We start from the raw sequence: 15942 nt of genomic DNA, 5'->3' as shown, positions 1-15942 counted from the left end.
TAGTCTCACTCAGCACTAAATCCACGCTGAATACCTAGGGTTCAAAGTGACACCGATGAATCGTTGATCCACTCACTGGTTGCATGGCTACTCTGCGACCCGATCTCTGACAGCTGCTGCACAAGTCTCATCTCCGAGGCCGTGGCGCGTAACCCGCATTGGCCTCAGGAAATTGTCTGCTGCAGTGCTGTGACACCTCTACGGCTGGGCTACACCTTGACTCCACGGGCCGGACGAGGAATGAAGAATATATGTAGTGGAGGTGAGCTCTCCTGGCACAAAGGAAATAAGAGCAATTGCAAGCATAATTAACCCCACACGCCTGATATGCCTGATCTCAAAATGGCGGCCGCATCAAGGTCCCTTCACAAGTATCCTGCTGAGCCTGCAATACTCGCTGCCTCAGCAGTAGGTCACTTGCAGACATATTAACCCAGCACCTTTTATAATATCAGGCTACTCTTCCACGGCGCCACACAAAAAATTGTGCCTTTCAGCGTCCCTGCTTTTCTGCAGTGTCTGACCCTGCTATTGTCCCTATCATGGCAATAGCTCACTACTAGAAGGATCCTCTCCTGTGGTATGATCGCCCATGTTAGCACACATTAGCACACATTGTGTTATGCCTCCCATACATGGGCCACTTTGCTGAAAGAAGAGTACTGCATCGTCACCACAGCAAAGACCTAGTATGAACTTGTTGTTAATGACCGACGTTCTGTGTGCTGCACCGCCAATCTCAACAGGGCAAAGGCATTTAAGGTCTAGAAGTGGCAGCCACTTCTTCGTCAACCGAGACGGGGCAAAAGTATTATAGGTTTAGAGGAGACAGCTGGACCAGCACGGATTATATTGGATCCTGTTACTGAAGTAGCATTGGAGACATTGAAGGTGCACTGAAGGGGTAACCAGGCCCCTTGGTGCCAACCGTTTCACCAGTATCCTGAAGAAGTTCGGTACTCTTACAAAAATGGCTGACAAAACAAGACCAACCTCAAGAGTTAAAGCTGATTTGCCTAATCCAGACTCACCCACTAAAGGCAAGGAGGATATGAAAACCACTATGGAAACCATCTTAAATAAATTAGCGAATGTCCACGAACTCGCTAAATCCACCAAGGAAAACACGGATAGAATGTAGACTGAGATCAGCGATCCGACAAGACATCAGAGACCCCAACATTAGGATCACAGATACTGAAAGCAGAATTAGCCAACTGGAAGATACGGAAATCAAAATGAGTAAATCCCTCCAGTGCCTAACCATCCCAATGGACTCGCTCACTAAAAGACTTTCGGGCCTGGAAGACAGAAACAGAAGTGGGAATCTGCAAATATTTGGAATACCAAAGGGGGAGGAAGATCCGTCTGGATCATGCATCTCTTTCCCGGAAAACTGGTTTACTCATGCCACAAATCTGTCATTAAGTAAACCCCTGGAGTTTGACAGGGCGCACAGGGTCAGAAATCACCGAGACCAATAGTGTGCAAACCTCTCCAGTATCAACACGTGGAGCTGATCCTCGCCTTCATGCGGAAAAATAACCATATCCTCTGGAAATGGAATAAAATCTATATCTCGCATGATTATAGTAACTAAACTGTTAAAACAAGAAAAGGCTTCCTGGTGCTTCGCCCCAGATTAAAAGCCATGGGCTACCAGTTCTCCTTTGCAGGACCAGCCAAATATCTCGTCACAGTTCAGGGGACTCCTCACTTCTTCACCGATCACCATGCACTGAAAAAATTCCTTGAAGGGAAAGAAGAAGCTCTTATGGACATCTCTGCTCCTGGCTCTTCTGCTGCAAGATCTTGAGTTACCATTGTTTTAACAAGATCCCAACGTGTAATCTTCTGACCGTTATGTAGCTACCCAATCTTGGTTTAGTTGTTGTCTAGTCGTATGTGATCCTTCGAAGATACACAAACAAGAACTAAAGAAATCTCCAAAGTAATCCAGTCGAGCATTTGCTATATTGCGAAATTGCCATATTGACATGTGAACATTGGCCAAGTTAGGAATTCACCGACTCAATTCAGTTAAGTGAACATTTGCTAAGTTGCTAAATGAAATCTGGCTAGTTAGGCGGCCAGTGGCTGGTTGCTCATATTCACTGCCATTTGCATGCCAATGGTATGCCAAACTGTGTGCCAAATGTATGTAAACTGAGATACAAGACCACATCGCAACTGTAGTATGATTTTGTCTGTCTCTGTTATGTCAGGTTGACTCTTATCTGCCACATCTGTCTTGTTAAGTTTGACATGATATGACCTGTGCACAGTTATGGTGTTCGTCTACTATTAGCCTTATGCCTGAACACTATTTTCACTCCACACAATGCACACTACCCACGGCCGCTGATAGAACCTTCAGTGTCTAAATTGACGAATAGTCTTCCCCAGCCGTCAATTGAATAGTTGTGAGTAAGCTTCACATTATTTGGATATTTACACCAACTTGTACGTTGTGGGTCTAATCAATTAAGCTCTGACCCTCATGCTACTTACCTTATACTTAAATATAAAGTTCATGCAGTGCCATTTAACTTTACATTTTTATTCCAACTTGCTCTTACGTTCAAGCAAGCAAACAGTTTATCTCCAGCAGAGACTTTTATCTTTATCTTGCTACTGTTTTGCATCCCTTAAGACATATGTTGGTCTTATGCGTTCAGTCTACGTTAATATGTCGTCTTTTTTCTCTCCATGGGAGGGGAGCTCTCTTCCCCTGTCACCATGCCAGTTCAACACTTTGGGGGTTGGGAGGGAGGGAGGGTTTGTGGAAGAGGGGGGAGGCAAGGGTGTTTGAGCTTGTTTTTTCTTATGTACTTGTCTTGATTTTCTCTGTTTTTGACTGTTATCATTTCTACTGTGTTCTTTGTTCAGACTGCAGGAATTGCTTCAAGGAATTGCTTCAATGCCCATGTGCACACAAGTGGCTCCTCAATGGGAAATGTGCCCTATATGTTCTCGAACCTACTCAAGCTATCCCTAGTACTCCTAATCAGCGTATTATTATTCATACAAAAGGGAGGTCTACTCGTTACCCGTATCGTGAGAAGCCAACTGATTAAGACACCGCTATGTACAGAAACGCACACTATGAACCTGTAAAAACTCTCTTGTGTCAGTCCCTACCGATAGCTGCGGCCCAACAAAATATTAAGATAGTCTCACTGAATGTTAAAGGCATAAATCACCCAGTCCAAAGAAGGAAGATTCTAGACTATCTTCACAAACCGAGAGGGGACATCTTATTACAAGAAACCAAAATTGATTCCAAACAATTAAACTCACTTACAAATAAGTCATACAACGACATTGCGGGTTCATATGCAATATGCAAAAAAACTGTTTTTTCACCTTAAAAAGCCAACATAGATCTGGTATCAAGCTCATCAGACACACAGGGTTGGCTGGTTTACAACGAAACTGGCGAAACATAAATCTGAATTCTACATCACAAACATTTACCCACCCAATAAAGACCATTCGACTTTCTGGTAAGACCTTTCTAAAGAAATTAAAACATTTCTAGACACTGCCATGCACATACTTGCGGGATATTTTAACCTTTCCTTAGACCCAGCCTTAGATAGGAACTCATGCTGCCCCTTTGGTGAAAATAAATCACATAAAGCTCTTAATAATTTATGCAAACGTTTTATTATGATTGGTACTTGGAGATTACAAAATGCCACAGGCAGGGAATACCCCTTTTATTCATCTCCCCATAACTCATATTCACGCATTGACTATCTACTTATCTCTGGTAACGCGGTAAATAGAATAGATCAAACTTACATCGAACCAAGAGTTATCTCTGACCACTCCTGCATCAGTCTATTAATTTCTGACCCGATTCCTTCCAAAAGACCAGCCTTATGGAGATTCAACAACTAAGTACTAGACTTAGACTCAAATAGGCAAAGCATTGAATGTTCGCTCCAGAACTACCTCACTGAAAATAAAATCGGTGACACCTCGGACCTCATGAGGTGGGAAGCACTAAAAAGCATTCTAAGGGGTGAGATCATCAAAATTAGATTCTCCATGAATAGGGAAGCCAACAGCAATCTTCAAAAATTAGAAAGAGATATCAATACTGGAAGGGAAACACATTGCCTTCAGAGACACCTTTCTCTTGAATGAATTTGTGAAAAAGAAATATGAGTATAACAAGTTACTGAGTAATAGGGCAGGGATTTGGATCTTAGCTTCGTACTTAAAATTCAAAATGCAAAAAAATATGATTAAGTCCCTACTAGACCCGAAGGGCGACATCCCACTCTGATCCTGACACAATAGCGAAAATATTTAAGAACTTCTACAGTTCTCTGTATAGTAAAAACCAGGACCTAAGCACCACTAAAGCTCCTGAATACTTGAACAACTAATCTATCTGCTCTCTCGGAACAGGACAAGGGGTAATGTAAAGGAAAGAATAGTTCTAAAACGATTATGCATTTGACAGATATAGCGATAACAGAGTCGGCCAAATTGTGGCTAACATTGTAATAACTTACTGCACAGACTTTCAAAAGAAATTGACAGACCGTTATCCGACAACACAGCTTACTGCAGACTTGGACGTGATCCTCTGAGACATCATTAACAGACTAGAATTGAGATTACAGGAATGGCGTGCTTTGCGTTTGATTACCAATTTGGAATATAAATTACTCTAGATGCGTGCTCCCCATACCAAAGGATAAAGGCCTGACGGCTATCAAACATTTTCTTTACCATGGCGATGAAACCCATACGAACATTTTAACATGCTATTGGAAATGATAAACTATATGTTAGAAAATAATGTATTCATTCACAAAGGGCAATGGTACTAACCAATAAAAAGGGTAGTCATGGGTTCAAAGCGTTCACCTTCGTACGCCAACCTATACATGGGTTGGTATGAAAAAGTACTTGGGTATATGTATCGATTTGGACAGGAGATATACACTCATTATCAAAACTTTTTACACATCTCAACAGAAATTAATACAATATTGCTTTCACACATCTGCAAAGAAAAACAAATCGAATATCTAACTATTATACTCTATGCTAATAACCGTACTATTGGTAAAAATTGGATCATAAACCTACAGCCTTCACTATTTCATGCCACAAGCTCGCATCCCAGATTAGTGCAGTACCTTTGAGGTAGATGACCCTCCTTGAAAGAAACTGTAACAATGATGCAATTTATAGGAAAGAGCTGGCCTTCCTAGAAAAAAGATTAGTCACTAGGGTGTACTCCATGAAGACCATAGAATTAGTGAAAAAGAAAATCAGAAAAACTAATATAAATGTCATATTACGGCTTCATCCTGATAGACAGACCATATGAGATTTTCTACACTCATCACTCCATACAGTTGGTTGAGTAGTCATGTGTATAGGGGTACTCTGCAAATATGGAACTTGCCTGGGATGGACAACATACTTTCGTGCATCATTCCAAAGCAACCTGTCATGATACATCACAGGTTGTGATGATACATAGGAAGGGAAGAATAATTGGAAATCTAGTTTGTCATAGCTTCCTTAATACACACAAAAGGATCAGGTCCAATCTTGGTTATCCAGATTGCCTGTAGATTTCTTTAAATGGGGTCATTGTGCTGTTTTCCCACATGCTTTGGATACGGTCAGGTCTTTTCAGTACAACACAAAGAAGCGGTATCACATATGTGACTTTGTGCATTATACATAATATATTGTTTACCTTATTGTATGTTCATGCACCCTTATCTATGTGGGTAGCACCATCTGTCCTCTGAAAGAGAGAATACAAGAGCACTTTTATGCCATTTCCTATATGAATCCAAACTACCCCCTGTCCTGGTATGTCTCATCATACCACAGAGATGACCTTCAACTGCGATTCTATGCCATAAATTAAATGAAACCCCATCTAAGAGGTGGCATCTGTACCTTACGACTGAGGCAACATGGTTTAGCAAGTTAAGAACAGTGGACTTTTGCCTAAACCATGACCGAGAATTGCATTTTTTTTGTGTTGGTCTAAAAATCTTCATTACAGCCTGCTTACAGATAATGAACACTATAGCTTTAAGTTCATGGCTCCTCCAAACAGTTTTACTCAGATATATGCTTATCACATACTATATGACACAGTTCACGTTTTCTCTCAATCGCCAGTCTCATCTTCTTTCTTTCATTGGGGGGTTGCCCTTTTGTTCGACCTTAGTGACTGGTGTTTGTCTCTTCGTCACTTTTGACCCTTTTCTGCTATTTTATACTGACCTCTTCTAATATGGCCACCATGATGATGCGCATTACACCCACTTCATTTTCAATATGGCTCTTGTAAACTTGTCATTGTTCTTTCTACGAACGGGACTCGTATTTGCTTTGACTTAATTCAGAATGCTGACTGTTTGGAATGCTGGCATGCCTTTCTTTTTACTTATTAGAATTCTGTGGGCCACGACTTGAAGTTGGCAACTTTCCGGGCTATTATCACAAGATTCACGTTTTCTTCATTTTAGATGCTATGGGCCTATTATTGCCCAACTGATTTGCTGACACACACATTTCCATATGAAACGATAGCAGTCTTACATGAAATGCTCGTATACAGTTTCATTGGTTCGATAATCAGATTTTGGACTTTTATTTGAGTGTGTACCTTTTCCCTTACTACTTTGATTGGACATACATTGTTTCTTTTTAAATACTTTTTTGATCCGTACACTGTCATACTTGTGTTTTTATGCCCTTTCCATTTATTTTTTTTATTTGACTTGCATCAAGCACATTCCAGAGTCTTCATTGTTATGGATGCACTAAAATAATACGAGCTACGGTGTCCACCAGAACAACTTCATTTCTGTGGCACTGTACAATCTGGAGCCATCTTGGATCTAACTTTTTGTGAGTAATACCTTTTTATCTCACATGCTCATTTGACTTTACCTTCTCAGACTGGAATACTTCATGGATATTCTGCCCTTATTCTTCGAACATTCACAATTTTTCTTTGTATTCAACAATGCTTGCTAGCTATTGGATACCGCCTACGTTGGATAGGTCATTCTCACTTCTCGCTCCGATCTATGGTCCCTCTTAAAACACTTGGATTTGCATGGGGGTACTGCCAGCCAGTTTAATTTTTTAGTGTGTTCTAATCACTGATGCGGGCACCTTAATTTCAACGGACAACTATCATATATGCAAATAGCTTGAGAAACTTCGTCTGTCTGAGTATCTCTTTTCTGGGAGAGAGCATGGGCCATTGGGTGCCCTTTCTAAATTTAATGAAAAACGACAGGTTAACACTTGATTTGAACTGTCTGTGCAGCTGCTTTCGGTCACTGGGAACCTTGATTTCTGGATTTCTTTTTTTTTCAGTACACAGATGATTTTGTGCAGGTTTGGATGTGGCCTATGAGGTTATTTTTTTTTTATGGCAATTTTCTTAGTATATTGTAATTAATTGTTTATTATGGTAAATATAGTTTTCAATATTTTTTTTGTGGCAGCGTGAAAGTCAAATGGGACGAAACACGTGTTGGCTCTATGGACAATTTATTACTTGGATTTGGTCTGTTGCACAAATACAGATATGCTGCAATCAGAAAGACCATGTGAACTTGTCAAATACTATGTGATAAAGTGCTCTGTTGCCATAATTACTTATCTTGTGAAAAGCTGGGGCCATATGTGGTAGTAGTAAAAACATTATTCGGTTGTACAAGCAACCATAAAAGGCACAATAAATGTCCATAAAACGTCTGCGAGAAAGTCACATTCACTACAGGTGGACTTTCCAGTTTGGCATCTCCTTCGAATTCCAGAACAAATCCCTTCACTCAGGATTCTGATCCTACCTCACGTGCTTTATTTTTTCAGGCATACCAGTGGAAGCCGTCAGACAATTTTTTATCCCTCCTTACGATCCCAGATAACAAAATTTATTTGGCCAAAATCGTAGGGCTTGCATCTCCAACAAACTATTATGGCTTTCTAAACAGAAGGTGGGGGTTGCACTCCTGCTTTTTCTAGCATATTATAGAGTTGCCCAACTCCCAAGTGATTTCGGAATGATCCTCGAGAGATTCAGAGAAACACGGTCTCCACATGAACAGAGCAGACACTGGCAGAACAATCTGAGATCTAATTTGGAAAGCTAACCTTTCACGACCTCCGAATGTATATGTAAGCATTCCTAATAGAACCACACTCAAAGTATGGGATATAACAACCCGGCAAAACAATATTGCAACCTTCCCCGTACACCCCCATACACTTCAATAAAGCATTCTCACCATTTCTCATTCACGGACCCTTTGATTTGTTGAGTGAAGGGGGTGTCTCACTATCTTGGATTTGTCCCATGGTGGGAATATAATTACCTTTGCCAATTGCTGCAGGAACTTCAATCTCCCTTTTACAGAGAGATATCATTATATCCAATTGGTCCACTAGGGTAACACAGTCCGAGTATAGACAGGCAGCCACCAGGGATCTGCTTCCAACTGAACAATTTGTGCACCAAGGAGTGTTTCTAGGGGAACCATTTCATTCATCTATTCGCTTCTTAATGCTTCGACCCCCACTCATAGTCTGAGATATAGGGCCTTTTGGGAAAAGGTTTTAGGCACTTCAATTACTGTGAGACAATGGAATATGTCATTTAAAGACATACCTGAGCACAACCGATCACTAGGCTTAAGAGAGGCCACCTGCAAACTTCTCTATGATTGGTATCTTGTCTCCACCGTGCAAGGCTCCATGGGATCTATTCAAACACCACTGACTGCTGTTGGAGGGGGTGTAGACTCTTAGGGGACTTCAGGCATATTTGGTGGGACTGCCCCTCGATTAGACCATATTGGAATGAGATCCTGGCCCAGATGAGGGATATCCTGGGCTACCTCCGACGACTGAGTTAGTCTTGTTGGGGCTACGGACCTCGCTTTAAAAAAACTAATCGTTGGGCGATCGGTCCATAATGTGGCTATGCTTAGGTGAAGCCAAGATGGCATTAGAAGTGGCATTGATAAAGCCGATGGCCCCCTCCATGTTCCAATGGCATGTTCGTCTCTGGCAGGGCCTGACTATGGATCGTTTGTCAGCTAAAGGACTCTCTGAAAGGATTTGATTATATTTTGGGCCTACTGGTGAAATTCTTGTTGAGGGGGTCTACCACTTCTCTTCTGCCACCCTCTGTGCGAAAGTGCCATCTTTCTTGCATGGTATGCCCCCCCCCTTTTTGCTGAATTGCTGATGTACTTTGACTGAGTGTGCCCTGGGCTCCTGCCTATCAGGTGCCCAGGGCCTGTGTTCCTTCCCTAAAACTTCGTTGAAGCCTAAACTCAATTGACCTCTCTGGCCACATGTCAGACCCTGGTAAATGGTACCCTAGGTACCCAGGGCACTGTGACCAGAGAAGGCCCCTAAGGGCTGCAGCACTTATTGTGCCACCCTTTGAGGCCCTGTACCCTGACACACACACACACACTGCCTTTGCAGAACCAAACAGTCGACATGGCACACATCCCTGTGTGCCATGCCCACAACACACTGCCCTGGCATACCTCAGTCACCCCTCTAGCTGGGTGCCATATGCCAGTGGTGTGGGTACAGGTGCCTGAGCCCTGTACCCCTACAGTACCCAGGTCCATTCCTGGGCACTGTAAGTGCAGTGCTGCCATTAAGAGTATATGGTGCTGGGAGGTTGTCATCACGAACCCCACAGCACCATAATGGCAACACTGAAGTTTGGTATCAAACTTCTCAGCACCTTAAACCCACACTGATGCCAGTGTGGGATTTAATGTAAAATGCACAACAGAGGGCAACTTAGAGATGCCCCCTGAACCTAACCCACAATCCACGTCTTGACTGAGAGGCTGCCTAGGCTGCCACCCAGCAGACATGTTGCTGGACCCCTGGGTAGAGAGCCATCTGCTCTCCTGGGCCTGCAACAATGCTCATCCTGGGCGAGGTGCTAGGTCTCTTCCCCCAGGATGGGCAGGAGAAGTTTCAAAGGCATGCTGCCATTGTGAACCTCCCCAGACCACTTGCTGTACTCAGCAACTGGTCCCCACCAGTTCTGATCCCACTCTGGCGGAAAGACTGGCGGGAAAGCCCAAGTGAGGAAAGGGGGTGTGCCAGCCTCTGCCAACACCACCCCTCAGGTGGCGGAGGCGAGGTGAAGCACAACTCTGGGCTCTCGCCATCTTAAGAATGGGGAGCCCTGCCCAATCAGGACTAGGCTCCTGCCCCCCTCCCACTGGAGAATGGCAGGATAGGGGGTGTACCCACTCCAGGGAACAGACCTATTGGTCCCTGCCCTTTACCTACCTGTAACGCCCCTAAATGTAGTATGTAGGGGCACCCAGAACCTTCCTTCCTCAGATCCCGAATCCGAAACAAGAAGAAATAAAGACCTGCCGTGCAGCTGCTAACAAGAGGACGACACCAACTGACTTGGCCCCAGCCCTACAGGCCTGTCGACCCTCGAACCTGCTCCTGCTAAAACCCGGCGTCTCCTGTGGTCAGCAACCTCAAACCCCGGAGGACCTGACTGTCTTGCTCATCCAAAAGACTGAGACTCCCACGAGCAGTGGTTCTGCTCAAAACAAGCAACAACCCCTGGTGCCAGCCAGGAACCGCGAATCCAGCACACTCTGCACCGGCCGAGCCCGGCCTGTACCTGAGTGAACAAAGACCACGAGGACGTCCCCCCGGCGACTGTGACCAAGAATCAAAGCACCCAAGGGCGCTCCTGACGACACCTGCAGCCTCAGAACCAGGAACCCCCTAACCGCGACCAGCAGAGGGTAAGATTTCCCGACGTAAAAAGACACCCCGGCGCCCTGCGGCCCCCTGTGCCCAACTCCTGGGTGCCTACCTAACCTACAGCTTCCCAACTTACCTCTTGAACTGGTGGGCGCACCTGAAGAATCTCCGTCCCCGAGCTTGCAGCGTTTGTTCATCTTGCAGCTTCTCCATTGAAATACATTGAGCACCCACCGGCTCAAAAGCACCCTGCACCCAGCCGCCCGAGTGCCCCCGAAAGTGCAACATATTTCCTATCTTACTTGCCCACTTGCCCTGTGTGAGTGACCAGGAGCCCAGCTCCCACAGCCGCGTGGCCGGACTGCTAGCCACCAACCAAAGGCCCTCTGCCCGCCATAGGCTAACATTGGGCCTAACTCTCTCTGCACTCTGCTGCCCCTGTGCCGCTGAGGGTGTAATAACTGTACCTACCTGACCCTGGGAGACCCCATAGTCTATGCCCAGAACCTTAACTCTGCCAGTCGAGTACTTACCTGAAATCCGATAACTTACATTTTCTCCATAGGGTAACATTGACTGGTTTCACTTGGAAATTCTTCTAAGTGTCGAGTTTTGAAACTTTTTAAAATATTCATTAAAAATCAGCCGAACAACGAAAACGAAATTAATCACCTGTTACCAGGATAGACCCCAGTGCTGGATCTTGGTGCCCAGCACTGACACTGAAAAGTAATTATAATAGCGATTTTTCCGATAACCAAACTTTCCTCCATAGGATAACATTGCCTGGTTTTTGCCAGAAATTCTTCTAAGTGTCGGTTTCTGAAAAATACAAATATTCCTTAAAAATCGCTTGTCTAACAAAAACTATTTCTTTCAACTGTTTACAGCAGATGCACCAGGGATAGATCCAGCCCTGAGTAAGAAAAACCTATGCAAAGTAATTGATATTGCCTGTACTTAAAAATTCCCATTGAGCTCAATATTATAATTGTTTGAAATTGTTGCCTATTGCAACAACTGTAACGATTGCATTCAAAAGTCTATTGCCTATTGAAAGTATTTAACAAAAGCATCTCATTTTGAGAAAGTATATTTTGATATCTATTGTTAGTTCTAAAAATAAAACGGCTATATATTTTGATACAAAACCATTGGCCTGGTGTTCAGTTCTTGAGTGCGTGAGACTATTTGCTGACTGAGTGTGTACAACAAATGCTTTACACTGTCCTCTGATACTGCCTTACTGCTCGACCAAGCTACCACTTTAGAGAGTAAGGTTATATTTAACTTTAGCCTCTGTCACACCTCTGGGGACTGTGGACTCTGTGCACACTGTACCTATTTGGGAACAGTATATACAGAGCCACTTTCTTACATTGAGCGACTGTACGACATATTTGCAGTGCGGGACATGCCAGACATCCTCAAGTCTGACAATGGTCCAATGTTCAACCGCAAGGAGTTTGACTAGACTTAATGTTGAGCATTAAAAAAGTACTACCCTTGTGGCCTTGGGCTTACGTGGTTGTGGAGCATTTTATGGGAACCCTAAAACGAGTAATCCAACGTGCATCGATGGAGGGAATTGAGCGGAGTCAGGCTTTGTCAAGGCGTTTGTGCCCAACTTTAGACTCCTCACTCCACCACCGATGAGAGTTCTGTCAAGCTGATGTTTAAGAGAGTTATAAGAACCAAACTACCACAATGGACTGGTGAACAAACTTCGAATGATGAAGAGGTTTGTATCGCTGATGCTGCTCAAACATCAGATGAAGACGTATGCTGATAAACGTCTGCAAACTGAGAAGATTGTCTTCGAAGGAGACTGGGTTCTTGTCAAACAAATAGAAGCGAAAAACAGATCCTCCATTTGCTGTTGAACTTCTAAAAGTTTTCACGAGCAAGGGACAGATAACTGCGCAACATCCTGGTAAATCAATCACAAGGGTCTCATCTGAGATTACAGCAACTGATGATTGTCAAGACCGATGTCTTAAATGTGATGTGGCTATGTCACCTAAAGTCCCAGATCACACATTAAATCCTGTACCCTCTGTGTCCACACTGGGTACAGTTCAACAACCTTATACCACACTGTCTGGCCAAACTGTGCTTTCACCTTGACGATTTATCATAGAAATATGATTTTGCTGTTTAATACCTTTTAAAAAAATCTTAGGACTGTGAGCACTCTGACTGCATGACCCTGGGTGAGCTCAGTTACTGAATTACATAACAATTAGGTGAGACATAGCAGAGAGGGTATTTGGCGTAGTGAAGTCCTGTTTGCCTACAACTTGCAGCCTTGGCCCAGTCAGTGGTAGACATCTTCACTGGGCAAAGATATATGAAAAGTATCTGGTTGATGCACGACCATCCTTGGGTGCAAATTTAGAATTTCTCCCTCTATGAACTCTACTGCCAAAAGTCAACAGTTTCACTGCAAACTCTTAGTATAGCTACGCGCCTTGTGGAGCCCTTCTTGGCCCCAGCCTGCTGCCTTGGCCCACTGAGAAATTTTGGCTACCGTTTTGTAAACTATGGAAGACTGTAAAACTTCTGAAAGGGATGAACCTGGTTTCTGTATCCGACCCGCAGTCCATCATGGTTGGCCCTGAATTGCACCTAGATATCAATCAAGCGCATCTAGATGCTGATGATTGGCACTCAACACATTTGGTGCTATTTTTATTCAAAAGTTTTAAAAAGTTCACATCTCCTCTTCCCCATTTGGATTTTTGTAATTTTTCTGGTGTTTGTAATTATTATTATTCTCCATCACTACCATGGGTTGAGCTCTAGCTGAAATTACTGAAACCTTTTCTGGACCTTACAAGAATAGGTTGTGTTTTAGAATGCTTGGAGGACATTTTTATAAATGTGAAATTGTTATTGGTGCCATTTGCATTAAATTCTTCATTTTTTTTTTTTGTATTTTTTTATACAAATTGAATTGATTTTCTTTATTCCAGTATTTTGTGTCCAGCTAGGCCGAAGAAAACCTCAATCTGATTATTTTGATCACTATTGCATGATAAAGGATAAATGTTTTGTTTTTGAAATAGAAATTAGTGCTAAAACTCAGCAAAGAAGGAATTTTGCACTGTGGTTGAGAGCCTTGGAATGTGTACTTAAATTTGACAATTTGAGGGGGGCTTAGTTTATAATGAAATAGATCGATCTTCCATGCTGGTTCTCCACAATCCCATGTACTCTTTTCAAATGGGAGACCGATGTGTGTGTGTTAGTAGTATGGCATCTTCATTTTCAATGCATTTGATAGGCTTCTTCAGAGGTCTATTTAATTGAAAAGACACTGATTAGTTCTCCAAACAGTGCAGCTTTTGATAAATGTCTTAAACAGAAAAATTCCTCTCATTGCCTTTCTTCCTTCTGAGTCTTAACAGTCTTTGTTTTATTCCTAGGTCTATTATTATAATGCAAGGACAAGAGAATCTGCGTGGTCAAAACCTGAAGGCGTGAAAATTATTCAGCAATCTGAACTTACCCCAATGTTGGCAGCTCAGGCTCAGGTGCAAGCGCAGGCAGCTCATGCCCAGGCACAAGCAGCTCACGCTCAGGCCCAAGCGCAGGCTCAAGCTCAAGCTCAGGCGCAGGCTGTGGCTCAGGTTCAGGCCCATGTGCAAGCTCAGGCAGCTCAAGCACAGGCTCAAGCAGTGGCCCAAGTGCAGGCTCATGTGCAAGCTCAGGCAGCTCATGCACAGGCTCATGCGCAGGCACAGGCTCAGGCACAGGCAGTGGCCCAAGTGCAAGCCCATGTACAAGCTCAAGCTCAGGTGCAAGCAGCAGCTCAAGCCCAGAATCAGCTGCAGATACATGGTCAGTCACAGAGTCCATTACAGGTCCAAAGTCCTTTACAGGCTCACTCTCAAACCCAGAGTCCTCTGCAGCCCCATTCTCAAGCACCAAGCCAACTGCAGTCCCAGTCGCAAACCCAAAACCAGCAGCAAACGCACACTCAAACACAGAATCAAGGTCAACCTCATTCTCAAGGCCAGAATCAACTGCAGGTCCAATCTCAAGCTGCAAGCCAGTTGCACGTTCACTCTCAATCGTCAAACCAGATGCAAGCACACTCTCAAGCTACAACCCAGTTGCAAACACTTTCTCAAGCCACAAATCAGTTGCAGGCCCGTTCACAATCCCAGAACCAGTTACAGGCTCACTCTCAATCCCAGGGCCACTTGCAGCCCCACTCTCAGTCCCAGAGTCCGTTGCAGTCCCACTCTCAAGCCTCAAGTCAGTTACAGTCACACACTCAAACTCCAAATCAATTGCAGACTCAGAGTCCATTACCAGCTCATGCTTCTACTCCGAGTCCATTGCAAACCCATTCTCGTGCCCAGGCTCCATTACAGACCCACTCACAGGCCCAGAGTGCGTTACAGGCCCAGAGTGCGTTACAGGCCCAGAGTGCGTTACAGGCCCAGAGTGCGTTACAGGCCCAGAGTGCGTTACAGGCCCAGAGTGCGTTACAGGCCCAGAGTGCGTTACAGGCCCACTCTCAACCGCCTAGCCATTTACAGACCCTCTCTCCGTCCCAGACACAGTTACAGGCCCTTTCTCAAGCCCAGAGCAAGCTGCAGTCTATCTCCCAGACTCAGAGTAAGCTGCAGGCCATTTCACAAGCTCACAGTCAGATGCAGGTCCATTCTCAGCCTCATAGTCAACTTCAGGCCCACTCCCAAGCACAGAGCAAATTGCAGGCACTATCACAATCTCAGAGTCCCCTTCAAGTCCAGTCCAAGCTGCCAACCCATTCTCAAGTACAATCCCAAACCCAAAATCAAATTCATACTCAAGCTACTGCAGCCAGTACTGCATCTACATCCAGCAGTCCTGCATCTACGGCTTCTTCAACATCCTCCTCAAGCAGTCTTTCTCACTCTACCTCAACAACCTCTACTACTCCAGCTACAGTGTCGCAAACCATTTCCAGTGAGTACCAGATTTTTAACACTATTTTGAATAATGCAAAAAAATAATTTAGTTGCTTCTCCACTTTAAGGCCTTGCCTAAGATAGTAAATGTGCTGTCCATTTGAGACCTGTTATTTTAAACCGAGTGGAGAGTTCACTCATTGCTTACCATTGTTTTGCTTAATTGTCATTTGCTTGCTTATCAGTTAGTTGCGTGTTT

At 43.9% G+C, this 15942-nt stretch overlaps 1 protein-coding gene across 2 annotated transcripts in view; it reads left to right on the top strand.

Moving 5' to 3' along the window:
• TCERG1 (transcription elongation regulator 1) overlaps positions 1–15942 on the top strand; it is a 698295-nt gene that overhangs the window by 90924 nt on the left and 591429 nt on the right. For both annotated transcript variants that reach the window (XM_085618107.1, XM_085618106.1), the window contains exon 4: positions 14208–15741. In XM_085618107.1, the coding sequence (XP_085474233.1) occupies positions 14208–15741 (1534 nt within the window). The remainder of the gene's footprint in view (positions 1–14207; positions 15742–15942) is intronic.

This window comes from Triturus cristatus, chromosome 7 (assembly GCF_964204655.1).
Source record: "Triturus cristatus chromosome 7, aTriCri1.1, whole genome shotgun sequence".
Taxonomy (NCBI): domain Eukaryota; kingdom Metazoa; phylum Chordata; class Amphibia; order Caudata; family Salamandridae; genus Triturus; species Triturus cristatus.
This window is presented reverse-complemented; position numbering and strand designations above follow the sequence as displayed.